A 26,893-nucleotide genomic window follows, 5' to 3' on the forward strand; every position below is an offset into this window, starting at 1 on the left:
CATTCATAGCACAATACTGGACTTTGTTCATTGCTGAGTACTGTAGGTTACCTAAAAACATATCTATTGAGCCAAATTATTGTTCAGTGTGCCAAAATAATCGAGTTAAATTGATAAGTTGTGTGATACATTTTAAAGCAAATAGGTTGCATTGTGGGTGAATATTGTGCATACTTTTTATAATGAAAACTTTTTATGATACATAATTTTTTAATGTTATATGTTTGATTGTCATCCTTGTTGTATGGCAAAAAAAATTAAATGAAGAAAATCTCTTGTTTCTAGCCCCGTGCAAATCCCTTTCCAATCTGCAGTTTCTGCTTGGGGACAAAGGAATACAATCGAGAAAAAAAACCAGAAGATCTCATCTCCTGTGCAGACTGTGGTAGCAGTGGTGAGTTGAATCATTTATACATTAGTAATTTACCAAATAAGAAAATGTTTTATGTTGGGGAAATTTCATCTTCCAGTAAGATTTTTTTTTCTACATTAACATGCTGAATTTTAAGCACAGTTCACATATGCATCCCGTTGTGATGCTCAGCAGGCATTTGTTGCATTTCAGGCTTGGATGCTGTTCCTTAACAGAAATTATTTTTGTTATGGTTTCATGTGGGGGGGAAAAAAGACTCAATTAAGACCTAGTTGGGAATGCTTGAAGAGAGAACAGACAAATAAGAAATGTAACATCCCTACACCCCACCCCCACGCCCACCCTCAACGCGATCCATTTATACTGCCAGGTTTGTACTATTTTCAATTCAGAACCTATTTTGCATCTTATATAATTTGTTACGACAGAAGCGGAAGGAGTGCACTGTTAATTCAGTTCCACTTCTCCGCAGGTCACAGCATATATTTAAATTTTCCCACTTACCAAAACAGTCAATCATTATACTCTATTTTTCCCCAGAATAAAGCACACCAACCAGATTTCTTTAATCAGCAACAAAATTATCCGTTTATTAGAAACCACGTTTTAACCAATAAGGAAGTAAATATACGCACAAATTGAAATATTAAAGCCCCTTATTTATCCAAGCCCTCAGGCGGACACACACATACATACACAACCAGTTAACCAGGAATAATAAAGGATTTTTGTTTACAGCTGTTACAAAGAAATAGAAGGAGTACAAAAAACACTTAAGCGTGCTCTGAGGCTGCCATTGCTGGTCTTCCATATAGCTTTTCTGCCTTCAGAAAATCGGTTAAATTTATCTGGACTCAAAAGTCAATTGTTTATTGTCCTTTTCCAATATGCAAAGGTCAGAAGTCTGGTTTCAGCTGAGCCACCTGGGTCTTCCATTGTTCCCAGGTGTTAAAAGCTGCCTGGTACATTTGCATCTTCAGAATCACTGACTTCTTGTTTACCATCCAAAAGTCTGGTAGAGTGAAACCCATTGTTCTTCAGGTGTTACCCCTGCAGTCTCTGTTTTTCAAAAACGTCTTTGATCTGTGTTCTGTTGTCCTGGTAACTAAGATTTCTGTTGCGTCCTTAAGCAGAGTGGATGTGAGGTCACCTGACATCTCTGACTCCATCTTAAACTTTTAAAAATCACAGTTTTTAAAAATAATCATGTTATAAAGTCCAGCATTCATAACACCTTCCCCTTAAAATTAGAAAATTCATTACTGTAGTAACTTTTCTTATAACATAATCACACAGCATTCTAAACGTTTTCATTATTAACATTTTCTACTTTATACAGGTAGCAAAAATATTTAATATTTGAGTTGTCTGCCTCCATTATACCCTTTCTTTAAATTCTGGATAGAGCATCGGCAATTGCATTGTTCTTTCCTGCAACATATACAATCTTGAGGGTAAATGGTTGTAACATTAAACTCCATTGAAATCATCTGGTGTTCTTGGTTTTGAACTTTTCTTAAAAAAAACTTAATGGATTATGATCGGTGTAAACAGTTATTTCTCCTTGGCCATTTATTGACCTATACTTAAAAATGTTGAAGAGCCAATATGAGACCTAAAACAACCACCTCAATAGTGAAGTACTACTTCTAGTACTTATTGAGTTTTCTAGAGAAATAACTGACTCATTGTTCGATACCAGTATTATCATCCTGGAGTAGTACTAGTACTCCTACTTCTACATCACTGGCATCAATAGCTACCTTTAAAGGATTGCCAAACTTTGATGCTACTAGAATGGGTTCATTTATTAAAATAGCCTTTAACTTTTCAAACATCATTTGAGGGATCCAGGAGGTAGTGTTGCAGGAGCCTCAGCCCTTGTCCAACAGGTTCGAGATTCTTACTCCCTGTGTGGATGAGAGCAGGGAGGATGAGCAAACTGACCATAGCACCATGGTACAGGAAGCCATTGAAGTGGGGGGAGAAAAGAGAAATGTAGTCGTAATCAGGGATAGTATAGTTAGGGGCATAGACACTGTTCTCTGTGGCCAGGATCGAAAGTCCCGAAGGCAGTGTTGCCTAACTGGTGCCAGGGTTCAGGATATCTCATCTGGGCTGCAGAGGAACTTGGAGTGGGAGGGGAAAGATCCAGTTGTCGTGGTCCACGTAGGTACCAAAGATATAGTTAGAACGAAGATAAAGGTTCTGCTGAGGGAATATGAGCAGCTAGGGGCTAAATTAAAAAGCAGAACCAAAAAGGTGGTAATCTCTGGATTACTACCTGAGCCACGAGCAAATTGGCACAAGGTCAATAAGATTAAAGAGGTAAATGTGTGGGTCAAAGATTGGTGTGGGAAAAATGGGTTCGAATTCGTGGGACATTGGCACCAGTACTGGGGAAGGAGGGAGCTATTCCGATGGGACGGGCTCCACCTGAATCATGCTGGGACCAGAGACCCGGCGAATTGCATAACTAGGGCTGTAGATAGGGCTTTAAACTGAATAGTGGCGGGGGGCTGGGGGGGGCGGGTTCAGTTGCATGGAAAATTAGGAAGTCCAACTTAAAGGAGAAGGTAGGAATGCAGGTTAGTGATGAGGCTGATTGTTACCAGAAAATACAAGGAAGAGACAGAACGTGTGAACGTCATATTGCACCAAGGAATCATACAAGGGTACGGAAATTTGATAATAGAACAAACTTAAAGGCTTTGTATCTGAATGCACAAACATTTGGAATAAAATAAATGAGTTAACAGTGCAAATAAAAACGAATGGGTATGATTTAGTGGCAATTACTGAGACGTGGTTGCAGGGAAACCAGGTTTGGGAATTGAATATCCAAAGGTACTCCGTATTTTGGAAGGATAGGCAGGAACGAAAAGGAGGTGGTGTAGCTTTGTTAGTAAAGGAAGAGATCAGTACTGTAGTGAGAAATGATATAGGCACTGGAGATCAAGAGGTAGAATCAGTCTGGGTAGAAATAAGAAATAGCAAGGGAAAGAAGTCCCTGGTGGGAGTAGTCTATAGGTCCCCAAACAGTAGTTCCGCAGTGGGGCACAGTATAAACCAGGAAATACTGGGGGCTTGTGAGAAAGGTACGGCAATAATCGTGGGTGATTTTAATATGCATATTGACTGGATTAATCATTTTGGCAAGGGTAGCCTCGAGGGAGAGTTCATTGAATGTATTAGAGATTTTGTTTGGAGCCATATGTTGTGGAACCAACAGGGAGCAGGCTATTCTAGATTTGGTATTGTGTAATGAGGTGGGATTAATTAATCTCATAGTTAAGGATCCGTTAGGGAAGAATGATCATAGCATGCTAGAATTTCAAATTCAATTTGAGGACGAGAAACTGGAGTCCCACACTAGTGTTCTGGAATTAAACAAAGGTAGTTACTTAGGCATGAGGACAGATTTGGCGCCAGTGGACTGGGCAGGAAGACTAAAAGGTAGGACAGTTGATGAGCAGTGGCAGATGTTTAAGGAGATATTCAATTCCTCCCAACTAAAATATATTCCAGAGAGGAAAAAAGATTCTAAGAGGGGGAAAAAACATCCATGGCTAACAAGGAAGTTAAGGATAACATAAAGACAAACTAAGGCATACCATATTGCAAAGGCCAGTGGCAGGCTGGAAGATTGGGAAACTTTTAAAGATCAACAAAGAGTTACTAAAAAAGTAATAAAAAGAGCAAAGGTAAATTATGAAAGAAAACTAGCGCAAAATATAAAAACGGATAGCAAAAGCTTACTATAAATGTATAAAAGGGAAGCGAGTAGATAAAATGAATGTTGGTCCTTTGGAGGATGAGACTGGGGAGTTAATAGAGGGGAACACAGAAATGGCGGAGACGCTAACTCAGTATTTTGCCTCAGTTTTCACGGTGGACACTAGTACAATCCTAATAGTAATAGGTAATGCAGAGGTTTTAGAAAGGGAGGAACTTAGAACAATCATTATCACTAGGGAAAAAGTACTGAGCAAACTATTGGGATTGAAGGCAGACAAATCCCCAGGACCTGTTGGCCTACATCCTAGGGTCTTAAAGGAAGTGGCAGCGCAGATAGTGGATCCATTGGTTATAATATTCCAAAATTCCCGAATGCGGGAAAGGTTCCAGTGGATTGGAAAAAAGCTAATATAATGCCCTTATTCAAAAAGGGAGGGAGACAGAAACTAGGCAACTGCAGACCAGTTAGTTTAACATCTGTTGTTGGGAAATTGTTAGAATCCATTATTAAGGAAATAATAACAAGACATTTAGAAAGTCAAAAAGCAATCCATCAGAGTCAGCATGGTTTTATGAAGAGTAAATCGTGTTTGACTAATTTGCTAGAGTTCTTCAAAGCTGTAACAAGCAAAGTGGATAATGGGGATCCTGTGGATGTTGTATATCTGGACTTCCAGAAGGCATTTGATAAGGTGCCGCACAAAAGGTTGATACACATGATAAGATCACATGGGGTTAGGGGCAATTTGTTAGCTTGGATAGAGGATTGGCTAACCAACAGAAAACAGTGTCGGGATAAATGGGTCTTTTTCTGGTTGGCAGGATGTAACTAGTGGGGTGCCACAGGGTTCAGTCCTCAGGCCCCAACTATTTACAATCTATATTAATGACTTAGATGCAGTGATAGAAGGCACTATAGCCAAATCTGCAGATGACACTCAAGTAGGTGGGATAGTTGCAATAAAGAAATAAGAAATTTACAGATGGATATAGATAGGTTAGGTGAATGGGCCAAAATTTGGCAGATGGAGTTTAATGTGGATAAGTATGAGGTTATCCATTTTGGTCGGAAGAATAGAAGGGCAAATTATTATCTAAATGGAGAGAAACTTCAGAGTGCTTTGGTGCAGAGGGATCTGGGTGTCCTCGTGCATGAATCACAGAAAACTAGTATGCAGGTACAACAGGTAATAAGGAAGGCAAATGGAATTTTGGCATTTATTGCTAAAGGAGTACAGTACAAAAGTGGGGAAGTGTTGCTGCACCTGAAGTATTGCATACAGTTCTGACCTCTTACTTGAGGAGGGATGTAGTTGCATTGGAGACAGTTCAGAGGAGGTTCACTAGATTGATTCCAGGGATGAGGGGTTTGTCTTATGAAGAGAGATTGAGCAGTTTAGGAGTTTACTCTCTAGAGTTTAGAAGAATGAGAGGAGATTTAATTGAGGTATATAAGATGATTAAAGAGATTGACAAAGTAGAAGTAGAGAGGATGTTTCCTCTTGTGGGGCAATCTAGAATGAGTGGTCATAGTTTTAGGATAAGGGGTAGCAGATTTAAAACAGAGATGAGGAGAAATTACTTCTCTCAAAGTGTCGTGAGTCTGTGGAATTCACTACCCCAGAGTGCGGTGGATGCCGGGACATTGAGTAAATTTAAGGAGGAGATACAGATTTTTAATTAGTAATGGGTTGAAGGGTCATGGAGAACGGGCAGGAAAGTGGAGTTGAGGCCGAGATGAGATCAGTCATGATCGTATTGAATGGTGGAGCAGGCTCGAGGGGCTGAATTGCCTACTCCTGCTCCTAGTTCTTATGACAGGATTCTGTCCACTGGATGTTTATGCCCTTTTTTAATAAATTCATCAGTGGAGTTACTACTGTACTGAAGTTAGGAACAAACTTTTGGTAGAACCCACATATCCCTAGGAATCATAGTATCTCCCTTTTTGTGTTGGGGACTGGAACATCTATTACCACCTGAACTTTAGCTTCTCACGGCATCACTTGCCCGTGATCCACTACATGCCCTAAATAGGTGACCTTAGCCTTAGCAAACCCACACTTGGTTAAGTTACTACCAAATTGGCTCTGTCTAACCTGTCGAACAGAGCCTTTAAGAATTTAACATGGTCTTCCCAGGTGTCACTGTATACCAATAGATTATTAAGGTACACAACACAGTTGCTTAGTCCAGCAATCAACTGGTTAGTTAACCTTTGAAATTTGGCCGGTGCATTTTTCATACCAAACCTGACGCTGAAATAGGCCACCTGGGGTCATGAAGGCAGAAATTTCTTTAGCTTGGTCGGCCAATAACCTTTCAGCAAGTCAATTTTGCTAATATAGACTGAATTCACCACTTTTGTCAATACAATCTTTAAGTAGTGGAATTGAATAAAATACTGTTTTAGCTACTGCATTGACTTTCCAATAAACAAATACCATATCTTTTGGAACTATTTTTGGTTTTTGGTACTAGCACCACTGGTGAACTCCAGCTATTTTGTCTCTGTTCAGTTATATCGTTCTTTAGCATATATTGAACCTCCTCCCTAACCTGAGCCAATTTATCAGGATTGAGTCAATAAGGGTTCTGTTTAATGGCTGTAGCTGTCCCTACATCAACTGCATGAATAACCAGAGGAGTTTGACCTGGCGTATCTGCACATATTTCTTTAAATTCTTTTAACAGCTCAGCTTTGTCCCTTTTGTGCTGTTTGGAAAGATAGTGCAGAAAGTTTCGATACAGTTCTATCACTTCTGTGCTTGCCAATTTTTTAAAATTTGTTTGTGGGATGTTGCTTGGCCAGCATTTGTTGCCCATCCCTAACTGCCCTTGAACTGAGTGGCTTGCTAGTTCATTTCAGAGGGCATTTAAGAGTCAACCACATTGCTGTGGGTCTGGAGTCACATGTAGGCAGACCAGGTAAGGACAGCAGATTTCCTTCCCTAAAGGACATTTTCACCACAGGGGGTTCAATCTGAGAGTTCTCAGTCTCTGTCCCTTCCTCCAGTTCATCAAAAATAACACTATCCTTAACCTCCTCTTCTATCATTTGACATACATTTACTGGCTGACGAGGTTCACAGTCATAGTATCTTTTCAACATATTCATGTGATGCATCCTTTGACTTTTCTGTCTGTCTGGGGTGCTAACGAAGTAGTTCACCTCATCTAAGTTTCCTCTTAATGAAGTAAGTCCACTGAACCTAGCTTTCAGTGGTTCCCTAGGCAAAGGTGCAAATGCAACAAAACTAACAACTTGTCTCCAGGTTGCAAACTGCATACCTTAGCTGTTCTATCCGTTTGAGTTTTCATCACTTGTTGAGAAATCTTGAGCTGTTTTCTGGCCATCTCACATGCTTTTGTAAGTCTCTTGTGAAATACTGACACATAATCTAAGAGGGTAGTTTCTTCTTCCTGTGCTAAAAATCTCTCATGAGTTTAAGGGGACCCCTAACCTCATGCCCATAGACCAATTCAAATGGACTGAAACCGGTGATCTCATTTGGTGTGTCCCTGGTGGCAAATAATAAAAATGATATCCCTTATCCCAATCATGAGAATACTCAGAACAATAAGCATCATACTTGTTAGGGTTTGGTGATACCTTTCCAAACCACCTTGTGACTGCGGGTGATAAGTGGACAATTTGAGCTTTCTTGCTCCCAAATTACTGATGACCTCTTGAAATACCCCTAACGTGAAATTTGACCCCTGGCCTGATTGAATTTCTTTTGGCAATCCATATCTAGTGAAAAACTGAATTAACCCCTCAAACACAACTTTCGCTGTGATTTTTTTTTTCTAAAGGTACTGTCTCTGGAAACCTAGTGGTCAAATCCATTATGTTTGGGAGAAACCTGTGACCTGACTTGGTTGTGGGTAAATCTTGGACACTATCCATAAGAACCCAACTAAATGGTTCGCCAAAGCAGGTATTGGTATCAATGGGGCTGACTTAAGCGAAGGATGTGGCTTCCCAACAACCTGACATGTAAGGCAAGTTCTGCAAAATTCAACCACATCCTTATGCAAGCCTAGCCAATAATAAAATGCTGTTTTATTCTGGCTTGAGTCTTTTGAATACAGACATGACCTGCCACTGGCATCTCATGGGCAATTCTCAAAATTTCACTACGGTGCTTCGGGGGGAACAACAACTTGATGAGCTATAGCCCATTCCTCATCAGCGGACGTCTGGCGAGGTTTCCACTTTCTCATTAGATGGTCATTCTTAATACAATAGTACTCCGGGACCTTTTCAGCCTCTGCCTCAGAACATACTGTTAGTGACAAACTTCTTAAATCAGTTTCTGTCTGCCTCAATCAAAAACAATCTGCTAAACAATTCACCATTGTTAACCTTGGAGCCTTTTCCACCAACATCCCCATCGAAATCTTTGATAAAAGTCTCAGCCAACCAAACACCCAAATTTCCTCCACAACTGAATCCTTCTCATCTTGTTTAATCTTATGAGCTTGGGATCTTGTCACTACAAAATCTGGGAATATTCCAGGAAATTGCTTCTGCAAAACTTCAGTTTCAGCAACTTCAACTGGCCTTTCAGAAACTATTGGAGATGTCAGTACCTTATCCCTGGCTAATTCATTCCCTAGCAACAAATCCACCCCTTCAATATGCAAATCCGGGACAATTCCCACTGTTACTGGACCGCTGACTAAATCACATTGCAAATTGGCCGTATGCAATGGAACAGTTAAGTAAACCCCCTCAGTGCCCTGCACCATGGCTTTCGCATTCATAGCACTAATACTGGAGAATCGGGAACTGAAAGAAATTAGTATTACTAAAAAAGTATTTTTGGAGAGATTAATGGGACTGAAAGTTGCTAAATCATCTGGACTTATGATCTACATTCCAGAGTGTTGAAAGAGATGGCTGTATAGATAATGGATGCATTAATAGCCATCTTTCAAAATTCTATAGATTCTGGAACACTTCCTGCAGTTTAGAAGGTAGCAAATGTAACCCCACTATTTAAGAAAGGGAGAGAGAAAACAGAGAACTACAGATCTGTAAGCCTGACATCAGTAGTAGGGAAAATGCTAGAATCTATTATAAAGAATGTGGTAACTGGACACTTGGAAAATAATAGTAGGATTGGGCAGAGTCAATATGGATTTATGAAAGGATTGTCAAACATAATTTCCCTGTTAGTTTTTTGAGGATGCAACTAGCAGAATACATAAGAGGGAACCAGTGGATGTGGTGTATTTGGATTTTTAGAAGGCTTTCAATAAGGTCCCACAAAAGGGGCTGGATTTTGTGCAGGAGACGGGGCTCCCGGATCAGGCCTCAAAAGTCGGGGGGGAGCCCCGCCTCTGCATTTCTTTCAGACCCCCGGAGCGATCCTCTGGTCTTTTGGGGTCAAAGTTTAAGCAGGTGTGATCCCTGTCCCTTTAAAGACTTAGTAGGGAGGGGATCCTGCCTCCAAGAGCTGCCAGCCAATCAGAGGGCCAGCAGCTCAGCAGTATCAGCAATGCCACCGGGAGCAGTGGCTTCTGCTGGTACTGCAGAGGCTTCGGACCCAGGCCCAGCACTGGAACCCCCGAGAAGAGGTAGGTGAGGCGGGGTTGCCGGGGTCAGAGGTGGGAGGGGTGTGGGGGGACGTTTGGTCCAGGGATAGGGGATCTCAGGGTGGTGCAGTTGTTCCCAGTTGTGGTCCTCTGGACTACAAATTGCCCATTAAGGAGAGACCCCCCCCCCCCCCCCCCCAAAGCCTGCAGGGAGGGTGCCAGGTGCCTCGTTTTCCAAGGTGTCCTCCCCAGGTGATGGACCCCCCCCCCACCACCACCGCTGGTAAGATCCTGGCGGCGGTGGGAAGAGACTCTTATCTGACCTCTGGGCAGGAAGGTCGTCATCAACCTATCCCACCCCCTGGAGAATCTAAAACGAGATTCCCAGTGTCGCATTCCGTGGTGGGTGATTCTGCCCTGATTCTCTGGAACACCCCCCCCCCCCCCCCCCCCACCCCATGGCCACGAAACCTGCCATCGGGATGAGAACAAAATCCAGCCCAGGACATTAGAAAATAAAATTAGAGCACGTGGGATTGGGGTTAATATAACCAGAATTGGTTATCGGACAGCAGAAAACCAAGAGTAGGAATAACGGGTCATTCTCAGTTGGCAGGCTGTGACTAGTGGGGTACTGCAAGGGTCAATGCTTGGGCCCCAGCTGTTCAAAACCTGTATCAATGATTTGGATGTGGGGACCAAATGTAATATTTCTAAGTTTGCTGATGACACAAAACTAGATGGGAATGTGAGTTGTAAGGAGGATGCAAAGAGGCTTCAAGGGGATTTAGACAGAATAAGCAAGATCATGGCAGATGGAATATAATGTGGAAAAATGTGAAATAGTCACTTTACTAGGAAAAACAGAAACAGAGTATTTGTTAAATGATGAGAGACTGGAAAGTGTTGATATCCAAAGGAACCTGTGTATCCTTGTTCATAAGTTACTGAAAGCTAACAAGCAGCTGCAGCAAGCCATTTGGCAGTCAAATGGTGTGTTGGCCTTTATTACAAGAGGATTTGAGTTCAAGTGTAAAGATGTCTTGCAGTAATTGTATAGTGCCTTTGTGAGACCACACTATTGTATACAGTTTGGGTCTCCTTACCTAAGGAAGGATATACTTGCCATAGAGGGAGTGCAATGGAAGTTCACTGGACTAATTCCTGGGCTGGTGGGATTGTCCTAGGAGGAGAGAATGAGGATACTGGGCCTGTATTCTCTAGAGTTTAGAAGAATGAGAGGTGCTCTCATTGAATCATATAAAATTCTTACAGGTATCGACAGGGTAGATTCAGGAAGGATGTTTTCCCCCTGGCTGTGGAGTCCGGATCCAGGGGACACTGTCTCAGAATAAGGGGCAGGCAATTCAGGACTGAGATGAGAAGGAATTTCTTCATTCAGAGAGTGGTGAATCTTTGGAATCCTCTACCCCAGAGGGCAGTGGAGGCTCAGTCATTGAGTATATTCAAGACAGAGATTGATGGATTTCTATTTATTAAAGACATTAAGGGATATGGGGATAGTGCGGGGAAAACGGTGTTGAGATTGATATTCAGCCATGATCTTGTTGAATGGTGGAGCAGGCCTGAGGGGCTGAATGGCCTACTCGTGCTCCTATTTCCTGTGGTCATATTTGGGGACGATCTACATACTTAGCTACCATTAATGACTGAGCTTCCCCTAGTAGCACTCTTGGCTTGCCTGCCTCATCTGGTAAATATGGGGACACCATACCCCTGAACACAAATCTTCTATACTCTTCAGGGACCTGACTTAACTCGTTAGCACACAGGGAAAACACTTCTGCCCACTGTCCAACACCACCAAAGCCACTGGCTTGTCAACAGCGCCACTTATTAGGGAATTCTTTTCAGGACAGGCTTTCAGTAAACCTACTATAGCTGCTGGCTTGCCTTTTGCCTTCTGATTTTATATTCCCTCTTCTATTATAAAAATAACACATTGGTTCTTTTGACTCAATTCTTGTCTCCTGACTATCATTTTTTGTTACCAGGGTTGCCTGTATTCTCTCCTTTAACCTTTCTCTCACTAAAACTGAATCTCTTCTCACTATCCACTCTCATGTCTTTCCAAGTGCTTTGAAAGTTTCCAAATTGGGGCCTGTAACTACTGCTTCTGTGGGTCAATTCGTAATTATCTGCCTTTTCTGCAGCATTCCTTATTTTACCAACTTTATGTTCTTCCAGGTGGGACCTTATTCCTGAAGGGATACTATTTTTAAATTCTTCCATTAGGATTACTTCCGTAACGCTTTTAAAGTCTTGTTCAATCTTCATGGACTGATATCAACGATCAAATATCATTTCCTTCTCTCTAGCAAATTCCATAAACGTCTGATGAAGTGTCACAGACCTGAAACATTAACTCTGCTTCTGTCTCCACAGATGCTGCCAGACCTGCTGAATTTAGTTTAGTTTAGTTTAGAGATACAGCACTGAAATAGGCCCTTCGGCCCACTGAGTCTGTGCCGACCATCAACCACCCATTTATACTAATCCTACACTAATTCCATATTCCTACCACATCCCCACCTGTCCCTATATTTCCCTACCCCTACCTATACTAGGGGTAATTTATAATGGCTAATTAACCTATCAACCAGCAAGTCTTTGGCATGTGGGAGGAAACCGGAGCACCTGGAGGAAACCCACGCAGACACAGGGAGAACTTGCAAACTCCACACAGGCAGTACCCAGAATTGAATCCGGGTCACTGGAGCTGTGAGGCTGCGGTGCTAACCACTGCGCCGCCTGAGTATTACCAGTATTTATTGTTTTTATTCCATAAATGTCTGACCCTGTTTCTTTCTTAAATTCCTGAATGTTTGCCTGTATGTCTCTGGTACAACCTTATTAGCGCTGAGAACTGCATTTTTAACCACTTCATAATCACTTGACTGTACCTCCAAAAGTGTTGAATGTACCCTTTAACGCTTTCTTCATTAATATATTTTGCAATAAAATTGTCCAACCTTTCTTCAGCTGTTGCAACTTCGTAGCAATTTTTTCAAAGGACACAAAGTACATTTCAACTCATTCCTAGCTGAATTTAGGCACTATGTGATGTGAGGTCACCTGACTTCTCGGACTCCATCTTAAACTTTTAAAAATCATAGTTTTTTAAAACATAAATCATGTTACAAAGTCCAGCATTCATATTAAATACAAGTTTACACAATGCAAGAAGTCTGAGATGAAAAATATGAATAAATGTGCACTTAAATGTGAGAATTACTGGTGAGAGAAGCATGTAGGGGGAAATAAAATCAGGAAATGATTCAGGGTTTTGTGTTCAGGATGAAGATAATCTCCCACTTCTAGTATTAAGTTTTCTTAACTTGAGTGACTTGAAAAGTGAATATCTGTCTCATAAGTGCTTAACTGTGGGGTGTGGATTTTGCCTTTTTTGCCTGGGAGTTAACCATAGTCTGGGTGAAGTGCAGAAGGAGAATCTGGCAGGAGCATTACATGTCCCTTACAAAACCATTGAGTTTTCCTTCTATTAATTATCTGTAGAAAGAAAATCTGATTAGTTTTGATGGCAACATATGATCCTCCCTGCTAAATTTTCCTTTCTGCACTTTTGAGAGTTATCTGTATTGAGAGAGGTTAAATCATATGACAAACCCTATTTGGGGGACAAGTATTTACTGTGGGAAGAATTAGCACTCCTTGTATCATTCAAGAATGGTGCAAATGATGTTTGCAGTGAGTGCCAAAATTACTTCTGTATGAAGTATATTTCCATTCTCATCGGGAGGTTACTTGAAGGTATGTTAAATATGCAGATAGATGACCTCGATAAATTACTGGGTATTGAATAAGGATCCTTGACAAGAACCAGAAGACAAAGTAAATGATGTATGAAAGGGAAAAAAAAAGAAAGGAACAATGCAGTAAACTGGAGACAGTCTGTCTGGAAAGCCTATTTTCTGCTTCTGCTTTTTTTTCTCCTACAGTGCAAAACTTGAAAAACAGAGGTCTAAAGAAATAGTCTTTATTCCCCTGTATGAATAGATCAGAGCCATCTGTTGTCTCGACCCCACTGTCTAAAAGTCTTTCCCTGAAACCCTCTATTACCAACTGTCCCCAGCTTTTCGACTTAAAGCTTCAGCCAGCTCCTCTAACTGTCCTATTATTTGGTGTCTGTTTCTGCTATGTGAGCCGTTTTGGAACTATTACTGGAATAAAATCCAATCCGAAATGAAGGGATTATAGTCTCCTGTATAATCACTGAAAGAGTCCCATAGGTTTTTGAGCAGTTTCATCAGTCTTAGTCTAGTATCTGTTAAACATGAGTGTACAACATAGAACTACCCATTCATTAGCATTCATTGGCCATCTAACTCCAATCATAAGGAGGTATCATAGAGGAAAGGAAAAGAGGAATTATACCAAAGAGCTGGTAGAAAGTTCTTCCAAGGTTGATATTAAGGTAGATTAATGAGACTAACTGTGATCATTTTATCCTGCATCTTAGCCCTTATACTTGATGGCAAAACTAGATAAGTTGGTAAATGGTGGTGATCATTGTAATTTTGGGAAAAAGCCTGGTTAAAAGTATCAAAGTTCAGGAACGTATTGTAAAAATTCCAAACAGCTATTTTCAGGATGCGCTGAATTTCTTTTTGGGACTTGGGTTGGGCCCTAAGTTGTACCTGGGACATGTAGGTGGGATTACTGGAGATAGTTTTTATTTTTTGGGAGGGGGAGGGTGATGGGTTGAAGTATGTTCTGATATGGGTGCAGTTAGTTGGGGTAGGCATGCTGCCAGGTTTGGTTTGGCTGGCCTCTCTGCACCATGAGGGTTTTACATGTTTTTCAGGAAAGGGGGTGGGTTGGAGAGGGTAATCCTGTCTAGTTTCTGACAACAGGCAGTGGAAATAATTTTTCCCAATTCACCTCACCAAATTACCTTATAATGAAACATAGTTGATTTGATAAGGTGTGAAATATGCAGTATAGTCAAGTTGGAACTGTAAATAAGAATGGCACTGGCAACTTGTGTGTGATGTGTTTGTACAGTTTGTTGGAGATGCTGGTGAGAGTTAGATTTACTTTTCACAGAAAGCGAGAGAGTAAATAAATGCATATAGCAAACAAAACAATCTGAAAAACAAACAAAATTAGCTGGATAGATTTTTGTATTAAAAATTGCGCAAACATAGCAACTGAAATGAATACATTATGTTGCAATAGTGCCATATTTGATGATTTAATGTGCATCAGCACAGATCGTTAAGGTTTGTTTGCCTATGATTTTTGTTATGGCAAATTCTAGCTGTGTAGTCAGAAATTCTTTGCAGAGTTGAGATACTTCTTCAGAGGTAGAATTAGTCAGTAGATCATTGAAGCTACTCTTCCATACCTCCCTGTTGGCTTAACCAAGAGTGAAATTGTCAGTGTCCTGGAGAAGCTGCTTCCTTACGTTTAGGAACTTCTTAAGATACTTATTACTGCAGATTTTAATTTCATAGACATAGAAACATAGAAAATAAGAGCAGGAGTAGACCATTCGGCCTTCGAGCCTGCACCGCCATTCAATACGATCATGGCTGATCGTCCAAACTCAGTACCCTGTTCCCGCTTTCTCCCCGTATCCCTTGATTCCTTTAGCCCTAAGAACTATATCTAACTCTTTCTTGAATATATTTAATGATTTGGCCTCAACTGTTTTCTGTGGTAGAGAATTCCACAGGTTCACCACTCTCTGGGTGAAGAAATCCCTCCTCATCTCAGTCCTAAATGGCTTACTCCTTATCCTTAGATTGTCCTGGACTCCCCCGCCATCGGGAACATCCTTCCTGCATCCAGTCTGTCCAGTCCTGTTAGAATTTTGTACTTTTCTGTGAGATCCCCTCTCATTCTTCTAAACTCTATCGAATATAAGCCTAATCGACCCAATCTCTCTTCGTACGTCAGTCCTGTTATCCCAGGAATCAGTCTGGTGAACCTTCGCTGCACTTCCTCCATAGCAAGAACATCCTTCCTCAGATAAAGAGACCAAAACTGCACACAATACTCCTGATATGGTCTCCACCAAGGCCTTGTATAATTGCAGCACGACATCCTGTGAAGGATGACTCGCTGTGAAGACCAACATACCATTTGCCGCCTTAACTGCCTGCTGCACCTGCATGTTTACTTTCAGCGACTGGTGCACAAGGACACCCAGGTCTCACTGCACCTCCCCCATTCTCAATCTATCGCCGTTCAGATAATCTGCCTTTCTGTTTTTGCCACCAAAACCTCAACCATAATTGATCCACATTATACTGCATCTGCCATGTATTTGCCCACTCACTCAACCTGTCCAAATCACACTGGAGCTTCTCTGCATCCTCCTCATAGCTCCCACTCCCACCCAGCTTTATGTCATCTGCAAACTTAACAGACAGTCCCATCTCTTAAGTGTGCTCAGAACATCTTATGGAGCTTATTATTCCATTATATGGACTTTTCCACTAGTATGAATTTAATGACATGAGAGAATGGTGACTGAATTGGAAATGGAAAAGAGGAATGTTATTGTTCAAATGAGGATAAAGGCTGTACTTCATGATATTAAAATAAATGGAACTTAGCACAAGTAATTTTACATTTGATATTTTCTTATGCCATCACTGGAGCTTCACTATTAAATTATTTTGAACTCGTTCTCTCATCTGTCAGTTCCTTGTAGTCCAACATTTTTATCAATGGCAATAGAAATAAAAGTGTCAGTATGATGTGCATTAATGTTCTTGGTTTCTTTTTTTCATTTATTGCTTGTAACCAAATAGTAAGGCTTAACTTTCAGAATATCTTTTGTAAAATTGTAAATGCAGTGAGCTGGAGTTGAGAATTAATTGTGTAAAATAGACCCCTAATAGTTATGAGAGAAGATATGGCGTGTTGTAGGCAAGTCTTTACATGACTTTCATGGATCGACTTACATTTGAATTAATGTTGATACCCGTTCTGCCTCATTAGGATCAAATTATCTTTAATTAGCTGCACAGATGTATTGGGTGATGCAGTGCTTTCTGTAAGAATACTGAAATGTGAAGTTGCATACTTAGCATCATTGATAAAACATGTTAATCTATTATACCTGACGAACAGAACTCATGCATGTTTTTTCCAATACTGTTTTTTTTTTTAATAAAGGAGAGATTTAATGGAGTTTAATAGTCATGGTTCGGCTGTTGCAGAGTATTCGTAATATTCTTGTGCAAGGCAGCGAGTGGGGTGGTTTATGCAGAACTGTTCATTTTGTCCTTTTAATTTACAATGCATTGTATCAATACACAAAGTACAGTACTGTTAATACAGACTATGCAATGTGCATGGTGATTCACAGGCTTGAAATTTCATTGAGAGGTTTTTATCTGTTACAATACTATACCTGAAATAGGAAGAATATTTTGGTTTGACATTTGGAACCATAGGAAAAGCCTGTTCCAGATCTTCAAAGGTATTTGATTTAAAATTTGTCCAAAATGTAGTCCTCATGTATGTGACTCCAGTGTCAGTGGAATTTTCTCTGTTTTTCTCATTGTTCTGGAACTCTTACTGACATCATCAAGTATCAACAAATAGCATAACAGTGCATACATTAATGGCAGATTGCTTTGCCCACTGTGAAAATCTGAGTATTTTTATGCCAATTGTTAATCCAAATGTGTATCACTTTTTTTTTTGTACAAAATGTTACTACCTCTTATGAAGTCATGGGCCAGAATTTTTCGTTGGGTGGGAGGCCCTGCCCACCGGCCAAAAATTCAGTGGCAGGCCTGCTTCTGTTGGGTCTGGGGAACCAGGTCAGGATTTTCCACTCTCCAGGCCCTTAATTGGTCTTGGGTGGGACTTCCACCTCCTTGAAGCAGGAAGTCCCGCCTAATGGAGCTACTGGCCAATCAGCTTAGTCCCAGCAGCGCCACCAGGAGCGGTGGCCACTGCTGGGACTACATCCAGCCATCGCAAGCAAGGTGAAGGATGGCCCTGGAAGACAGGTAGGTTTTTAGGGCCTCGCCGAGGACAATCGGCCAGGCCCCAGTGAAGCTAGGGGAGCAGGGGGAGTGCTGTGCGTTAGGGGTAGTTGGGGCTTCAGGGGCGGCCCTCCGTGGGGCACAGTGTGCCCGATCAGGAAGCCCCCCCACCCCCAGCCCGCAAGAAAGCTGCCTGATTTTACTAGGTGGGGTTTTGAGGCTTTTGTCGTCTGGCCACCGAGGGTAAAATATCTGTCACGGCAGGAGGAGGCCCTTAAGTGTCAGTTAATTGACCACTTAAGGGCCTTAATTGGCCTGGGGCGGGCAGCTTGTTTCTGGCCACCACCGTCCCACGTAAAATTGCAGCAGGGGCAGGAGGGGGTCGGGAACGGCCCTCTTTTTCCACTCTGCCACCAGCCCACTCATTTGGGGGCCATAAAATTCCGGCCACGATTTCTTGACAACAACATCTACATAAAGCATTGGGTTTCAATCTGTTTTGCTTTGTGATAATATGGTAAAATGTTAAGTATGCGACTGAATGTATGTAATTTATACCTGAAACCTGAGGGCTTGTTTTCAGGAATCCTTCGCAACAATTGATTTGCTTATCTGTACTTAAGGGGAGGCTATTATACATTGTGTAACTTAAAATTGTACCTAAATTGATCACCATGATCTCAAACCTGAAGCATAATGAAGGAGGCACTGTACCTATGTACTGCTTCTGTTTAATCATGCAAACTTATTTTTCTTAGTATATTATTGTGCAGTTTGCTTCTTGAGTGCAGAGATACCTTAGCCATTATATTTTATGTGTGGATTGCCCAAGTAACACTGTACATACAAGAGCAAAGTACTGCGAATCCTGGAAATACTCAGCAGGTCTGACAGCATCTGTGGGGAAAGAAACAGAATTAGCATTTCAGGTCGGTGACCCAAACATTGTACATACTTCTACTGATGGTATTTATATGGCACCTTTCCCAAGGCACTCCACAAAGGTATAATCAGACAAAACTAGATGGCAAATCAAGGCTGTATTAGGATGGATGCCCAAAATCTAAGACAAAGAGGTTCACTTTAAGGCCGGTCTTAACAGGAGAGTCAGTGGGGTTTAGAGAGGAAATTCCGGAATGTGGAACCTAGCCAACAGAAGGCACTGCCACCAGTGGTGGAGCAAAGTGAAGGACACACAAACGGTCAGAATCGCAGTCAGTTAAACCATAAAGAATATAGTATTTTTAAATATGATTTTTTTGGGGGGGTTAGTTTATTTAGTGGCAAACCTAGCCTTATGCAAGGAAATTAAACTTGCTACAAACATATTTGTAGATTGTGGATTTATAGAGAAACTAAACTATATTTGTAGAAAATGCCTTTTAATACAGAAAATAGGTGGCTTGGGATATTTTTCACCCAGATAAGGCTCAAAATCACCATTTTTTTTAATGAAGTACTTCCTACAGAGCAAGCAACATACGTCATTTATATAAACCAGAAAACAAAACTGTGATCGTTAATATTAAACGCATTCTGACAGCAAATGAAAATAATGTTCAAATATAAATCCTAATGAGTTGGTTAAGAGACAACATAATGGTTCCTTTGAAATTTAAGAATATATTTCGCACCTTTTTTCCTTTAAAATCCTAGCTTTCCATTGCTTTAAACTAATACTTTTTTGATGAAAAATGTGCAATATTTGATGCAGTTGACATTCACATTACTTTCAGTTGCTGTCAAAATCAGTTAATATTTTTTACTCCTGTTACTCCTTTGCTTCTCACTTTTTTCTCTCTACTATTTCTCATCTCAACTTTTTAAATCTTGTTTTTGCTGCTTTTCTCTTGTGTGCTTTCTCTCATAATTTTCTGTACTCAGTGCCCCTTGTCTTTTTAGTATTGTCTTATCTCTCTCTCTCTCATTCTCCATCTTTCTCCTGCTTCGTGTGTATCTGCGCCTGCGGGCGCACTCTGTCACTCTTGCATGCACATGCGCTCCCTCATGTCCCCTCCCCCTCTCATTCACTCTCAATTACTCTCAATTTTCCTTTTGATCTGACTGTAGGCTTTATCACACCTTCTTTATGAAAGGGTATTTTCACTGTCAAAATTAGTTATTTTGTTTAGTCTGCTTGATTTTGCCAATTAAGTAAACACTCACTTCTGACTAACTCCTGCGAACAGTGGGTACAACTCTTTGCGCACCAGCAACCCTTACCCATATGGCTATTCTTAAATAAGCCTGGTCAGTGAGTGTCAGGAAGCTAATAGGATCGTAGGTGAGCTGAGTCCTGCCTGGCATCACCCCATGTGTATATGCACATAGGAGGGGAATCTTTTCGAAGTTTCTCTTTTCAGGCCACTTGTGGCATCCTAGTACTGCTGTGGCTGAGAGCGCACAGATGAGGGATTGAATTTGGGATTATTTTAGGTAATTTAATACCATGCCCTGTAGTGCATTTACCCAATGAACCATCATGAGAAATCTTGTCAGATAAACTTACAGTAACACTGAATAACTACAGACACTCCAGTACTAAGGTAAGCTGTTAAAATGTTTTTTCTCTTTTGAAGGGCATCCATCGTGTTTAAAATTCTCTCCAGAGTTAACAGCCCATGTGAAGACCTTAAGATGGCAATGTATTGAGTGCAAGACTTGCAGTGCTTGTCGAGATCAAGGAAAAAATGCTGTAAGTATTTGTTCAGTGATAATTTATAATGTAACATTTCTTCCCCAACCCACCAAAAAGAATCTAGCAGTTCCACATGTTATTTTGTACAGTAAAAAGTAAAGGAAATTTAATGTGTGTCCCCAACTTCCTTCACAAAAGTTAGGCACCAACAAGAAGAATCCTAAGGGGACCATTTTCTAAAATGTGTATTTTTTTTTTTGCCCTTCACCAGTGGCTGTCTTCTGACACTGAATAAAGGATGCCCCTCTTGGTTTTATTGTGTTTTTTTACTCCATTACAGGCTTCAGACATTTCTGTTCAGTTTCTCGCATTGGTCAAGAATAAACAAAGAACTTGCATTTATATCGCATCTTTCACAATCTCGGGATGTCCCAAAGTACTTTCAAAGTGTAGTCACTGTTATAACATAGGGAAGCACTGTATCCAATTTGGACACAACAAAATCTCTAACAGGAATGAGATAAATGATCAGATAAGCTGTTTTAGTGACGTTGGTTGATGGATAAATGTTGACCAGGGCATCGGGAGAAATCCCCTGCTCCTTCTTCATGTTTAACTTTGGTCTGTTTCTGGCTTCAGGAGTAGTTTAAGTTCCTGCTATCTTGTACGTTCGTTTCAGCCTCGACAGAATTTTTTCCCTCTCTCCCTCGTGTGTGCACTCCCGTTCACTCGTGCATGCATTTTCTCTCTCGTGCTCAGACACTCTGGCGTGCTCTCGTGTGTTCTAACTCTCTTTCTCCATCTCTCTCACATGCTCTAATTCTCTCTTTTCCCTCCCTTTCCCCTTCATGTACTCCTAACCCTCTCTCTGGTTTGCTATATCTCTTCCTCCATTTCAGCCTCTACAGAATTTTCTCCCTCTCCCTCATGTGCAATCTCTTGTCCTCGTGCTCTCTTGCTTACCCTCGTCCTCGCTAACTCTCTGGGTTGCTCTATCTTTTCCCCCTCTCAGTTGCAGCCTCTACAGAATTTTTGGGTGTTCATCATCCACCTCTTCGGTTCTTTATTTTTGTTTATGGCTTCAGCAATGCAGATGTTATCAGAATTAGAGCTTTCTTTCTGCAAAGTCTAAGCACAAGTATTCTTGTGTATCTTGGAGCTATGAAACCTGCTCCCATCTAATGTGACCAAGCCCTTCTCTGAAGACTCAATAGTTGATGTAAATATCAAAATTTCAAAACTCATAGATTTTTGTTAGGTAAGGTTTTTTTTAATTAGTTCATGGGATGTGGGTGTTGCTGGCAGGGCCAGCATTTATTGCACATCCTTAATTGTCCTTGAGACGGTGGTGGCAAGCCACCTCCTTGAACCACTGCAGTCCCATGTTGTGTAGCTGCTCCCACAGTGTTGTTACATAGGGAGTTCCAGGATATTAACCCAGTGATGATGAAAGTATGGCAATATGTTTCCAAGTCAGGATAGGGTGTGACGTGGAGGGGAACTTGCAGGTGGTGGTGTTCCCCTGCATGTGTTCCCCTTGTTCTTCTAGGTGGTAGAGGTGACTGGTTTGGAAGGTGCTGTTTCTGAAATCTTGGTGAGTAGCTGCACTGCATCTTATTGATGGTGCACACTGCAGCCATGATGTGCTGATGGTGGAGGGAGTGACTGTTTGTTTAAAATTTTGCATGGGATGCCAGTCATGCGGGCTGCTTTGCCCTAAATGATGTTGAGCTTCTTGGTGTTTTTGGTGCTGCACTCATCCAGGCAAGTGGAGAGCATTCCTTCAAATGCCTGACTTATGCCTTGTAGATGGTGGAAAGGCTTTGGAGAGTCGGGATGTGAATTACTCACTGCAGAATACCCAGCCTCTGACCTGCTCTTAAAGCCATAGTTGCTGGTCCAGTTAAGTTTCTGGCCAATGATGATCTCCCCAGGATGTGGATGGCGGGGTAATACAGCAATAGTAATGCCATTAAATGGCAAGGGAAGGTGGATAGACTCTCTCTCTTGTCGGAGATGGTCTTTGCCTGGAACTTATGCGGTGAGAATGTAACTCGCCACTTATCAGCCCAAGCCTGGACGTTGTCCAGGTCTTGCTACTTGTGATCACATATTGCTTTATTAACTGAGGAGTCATGAATGGTGCTGCAATCATCAGCGAACATCCCCACTTCTGACCTTATGATGGAGGGAAGGTCATTGATGAAGTAGCTGAAGATGGTTGGGCCTAGGACTCCACCCTGAGCAACTCCTGCAGTGATGTCCTGGGGCCATCTTCCTTTGTGCTATGTGTGGCTCCAGCCAGTAGAGTGTCTTCCCCCTGATTTCCATTGATTTTAGTTTTACTAGGGCTCGTTGTTGCCACACTCTCGCTACCTTGACATCTTGGGCAGTCATTCTCCTGTCACCTCTGCAATTCAGCTCTTTTATCCATGTTTGGACCAAGGCTGTAATTAGGTCCTGGCGAACCCAAACTGAGCATCGGTGAGGTGGTTATCGGTAAGTGCCACTTGATAGCACTGTCAACAACACCTTTCATCACTTTGCTGATTGAGAGTAAACTGATAGGACAAATCCAATCCCTGTTATTTGTTGACAGGACATACCTGAGTAATTTTCCACTTTGTCAGGTTAATGCCAGTGTTGTTGGCTGTACTGGAGCAGGTTGGATAGAGGCACAGCTAGTTCTGGAGCTGAAGTCTTCAACGCTACAGCCAGGATATTGTGCGGGTCCTTCGCCTTTTCTGTATATAGTGTACTCTATTGTTACTTGGTATCACATGGAGTGAATCAAATTGGCTGAAGACTGGCTTCTGTGATGGTGGGGACCTCAAGAGGAGGCCGAGTTGGATCGTCCACTCAGCACTTGTGGCTGAAGATGGTTGTAAATGCTTCAGCCTTGTCTTTTGCACTCACGTGCTGGGCTCTGCCATCATTGAGGATGGGGATGTTCATGGAGCAGTCTCCTCCAGTTAGTTGTTTAATTGTCCACCACCATTCATGATTAATTTGATCTGATCCGTTAGTGTGGGATCACTTAGCACTCTATAGCATGCTGCCTCCACTGTTTAGTGGCATATAGTCCTGTGTTGCAGCTTCACCAAGATGGCACTTCATTTTTAGGTACACGTGGTGCTGCTCGTGGCATGGTATTAAGGGATAGGGAGCAAAGGCAGGTAAATTAAGTTGCAATACAGATCAGCCATGATCTTGATCTTATTGAATAGAGGAACAGGCTTAATGGCTGAATGGCCTACTCCAGTTACTATGAAGAGAATATATTTTTCAGGCTAGCCTGTCTGGTTCTTCAGCCAATTTGATATCAAAGTGGCTCGCGTCTTGAACGTTCAGACCATTTAAACTCCTTTTGAGAGGGTGGTTCAGTGGTGACACCCCTTCAAAACCCAGTGCTCAAATCTTATCAGGGTTGAATTGCAATACGTGTATGGAATGTTGGGAGTGAAAATTTTCTGTCGCCAGCTACATTTTTAGGTTCCTTTGATAACGTGAAGATCCTGCAAGCTCTAACACTCTTAATAGAGTCATAGAGAGATACAGCACCGAAACAGGCCCTTCGGCCCACCAAGTCCGCGTCAACCGTCAACCACCCATTTATAATAATCCTACATTAATCCCATTTTCCCTCACACATCCCCACCTTCCCTCAATTCTCCTACCACTTACCCACACTAAGGGCAATTTTTACAATGGCCAATTTACCTATCAACCCGCAAGTCTTTGGCATGTGGGAGGAAACCGGAGCACCCGAAGGAAACCCACACGGTCACAGGGAGAACTTGCAAACTCCGCACAGGCAGTACCCAGAACCAAACCCGGGTCGCTGGAACTGTGAGGCTGTGGTGCTAACCACTGTGCAGCCCAAAGTTCTACCTGCACTATAAATTTGAGATATCCCTTGTTTTTGTGCTAATAACATATCTGGCTGAAATGGACTTGACCCTATTGTGGGTGAAAACACTCAGAAGACTACTTCCCTATTATAGCAGGGTGCAATGGGTGTTCTTATAGATCTTGAAGCTTCATATCCTGCTGCATTATTGTTTAAGACTGTGATCATCTGATCTCCCTTCAGACGGTTAATCTGGAAAACATTAAAAAGAACTGTGGCTTTCAGTACTCCACCAATTTGGACCAAACAGCAATTTTTGGATCCTTTTGCTGAAGAGGATTTGCTTTTTGGTTGTTCTTTTAAAATTCAGGTGTCATCTCATCCAAAACACTCACTATCCTTCTTTGAAAGCAATACATGTATAAAATGTATGTATAATAAAGAAACAACTGAAATAACATGTTTAATGCTCCAATTTTAAAATGGAGAGCATCTCAAATAACCATGTGCCTATCCAATTTTTCATTTTAATCTGGTAAAGAAATGCATTTTGGGCTAAATTGCCTTTTTTGATTTTTTTTTTGTTGTTACTAGTTTGATATTCTTTGTAGTCTATTTCCTATTGTTTTATGTGTTGCTTTACATTTTCTATTGGGAAAAGAACTGAATAGTACAAAGAGGTGCCCTTTTATATATGGGACAGAAAAAATGTCTTCAAGGGTGATATCTTCATGTCAGGACATCACGTATCTGCCTTGATAGTGTCACTGTCTAATTTCTTCTAATTGTTATTCCTAGTAGTGTGTGCAAATGGTTTTGAAAACCGTAAGGTAGGCAACCTTGCTTTCAGCACCAACAGAGTGGGGAGGCAGTGGCATAATGGTAAGAGGAGGCGGTGGCATAGTGGTAGTGTCACTGGATGAGTAATCCAGATCCTTAGGCGAATGCTCTGGGGGCATGGTTTTGAATCCCACCACAGCAGATGGTGAAATTGGAATTCAATTAATAAATCTAGAATTAAAAGTTAGTTTAATGGTGACCATGAAACCATTGTCGATTGTTGTAAAAATCCATCTGGTTCACTAATGCCCTTTAGGGAAGGAAATCTGCCGTCCTGGCCTGCAAGTATGTCCAGTACACGAAAAGCAGGTAATTGGCTGGGTTGCATTTGTCCTATCACTCTACTCTCGATCATCAGCAAAGTGATGGAAGGGGTTGTTGACAGCACTATCAAGCGGCACTTGCTCAGCAATAACTTGCTCACTGACGCTTAGTTTGGGTTCCGCCAGGGCCACTCAGCTCCTGATCTTTTTACAGACTTGGTCCAAACATGGACAAAAGAGCTGAACTCCAGAGTTGAGGTGAGAGTGACTGCCATGACATCAAGACAGCATTTGACTAAGTATGGCATCAAGGAGCCCAAGCGAAACTGGAGTCGATGGGAATCGGGGAAAACTTTCCGCTGGCTGGAGTCATACCTAGCACAAAGGAAGATGGTTGTGGTTGTTGGAGGTCAATCATGTCAGTTTTAGGACTTCACTGCAGGTGTTCCTCAAGGTAGTGTCCTAGGCCCAACCATCTTCAGCTGCTTCATCAATGACCTTCCTTCAGTCATAAGGTCAGAAGTGGGGATGTTCGCTGATGATTGCACAATGTTCAGCACCATTCGTGACTCCTCAGATACTGAAGCAGTCCGTGTAGAAATGCAGCAATACCTGGACAATATCCAGGCTTGGCTGATAAGTGGCAAGTAACATTCGCGCCACACAAGTGCCAGGCAATGACTACGTCAAACAAGAGAGAATCTACGCATCTCCCCTTGATGTTCAATGGCATTATGATCGCTGAATCCCCCACTATCAACATCCTGGGGCTTACCATTGACCAGAAACTGAACTGGACCAGCCATATATATACCATGGCTACAAGAGCAGGTCAGAGGCTGGGAATTCTGTGGCGAGTAACTCACCTCCTGATTCCCCAATGCCTGTCCACCAAGGCACAAGTCAGGAGTATGATGGCATACTCTCCACCTGCCTGGATGGGTGCAGCTCCAACAACACTCAGGAAGCTCGACACCGTCCAGGAGAAAGCAGCCCGCTTGATTGGCACCCCATCCACCACCTCCAACATTCACACTCTTTGCCGATGCACAGTGTGTACTATCTACAACGTGCACTGTAGCAACTCGCCAAAGCTCCTTCGACAGCACCTTCCAAACCTGCGACCTCTCCCATCTAGCAGGACAAGGGCAGCAGATGCATGGTAACCACCACCTGCAAGTTCCCCTCCAAGCCTCACACCATCCTGAATTAGAACTTCCTAACAGTACTGTGGGTGTACCTATACCCTGCAGCAGTTCAAGAAGGCAGCTCACCACCACCTTCTCAAAGGCAATTAAGGATGGGCAATAAATGCTGGCTTAGCCAGCGACACCCACATCCCATGAACAAGTGAAAACAAATATGGATACTTCAACTCTTAATGTTATTAGCAGGATCTATAGTGATTTGCATGATGATGCACACCTCTCTAACTACAAATCCAAAGGGTTTAAGACGACATTTTAATGGTTTCCATTACTACTTAATGTAATTCATAATGGACAATTGAAGTTGCTGATAGGTGAAAGCTTGGTTATTGCAGCATGTAACTGCAGCATGGTTATTGGAATTTCTCATTCACTATGTAGTTTTGTTCAATATTTGTCATAAGTATATAAATTACTTGATGGTTTTAAATGAGCAAAATAAATTGGA

The 26,893-nt window shown here is 41.8% G+C and overlaps 1 protein-coding gene across 4 annotated transcripts in view; it reads left to right on the plus strand.

Annotated features, from left to right (window-relative positions):
• The window catches only part of kat6b (K(lysine) acetyltransferase 6B), a 240,170-nt gene that overhangs the window by 90,088 nt on the left and 123,189 nt on the right, over positions 1 to 26,893 (plus strand). For all 4 annotated transcript variants that reach the window (XM_068020618.1, XM_068020622.1, XM_068020623.1 and 1 more), the window contains exons 3-4: positions 286 to 394; positions 20,226 to 20,341. In XM_068020618.1, the coding sequence (XP_067876719.1) occupies positions 286 to 394; positions 20,226 to 20,341 (225 nt within the window). The remainder of the gene's footprint in view (positions 1 to 285; positions 395 to 20,225; positions 20,342 to 26,893) is intronic.

This window comes from Heterodontus francisci, chromosome 42, assembly GCF_036365525.1.
Source record: "Heterodontus francisci isolate sHetFra1 chromosome 42, sHetFra1.hap1, whole genome shotgun sequence".
In the NCBI taxonomy this organism is placed as follows: domain Eukaryota; kingdom Metazoa; phylum Chordata; class Chondrichthyes; order Heterodontiformes; family Heterodontidae; genus Heterodontus; species Heterodontus francisci.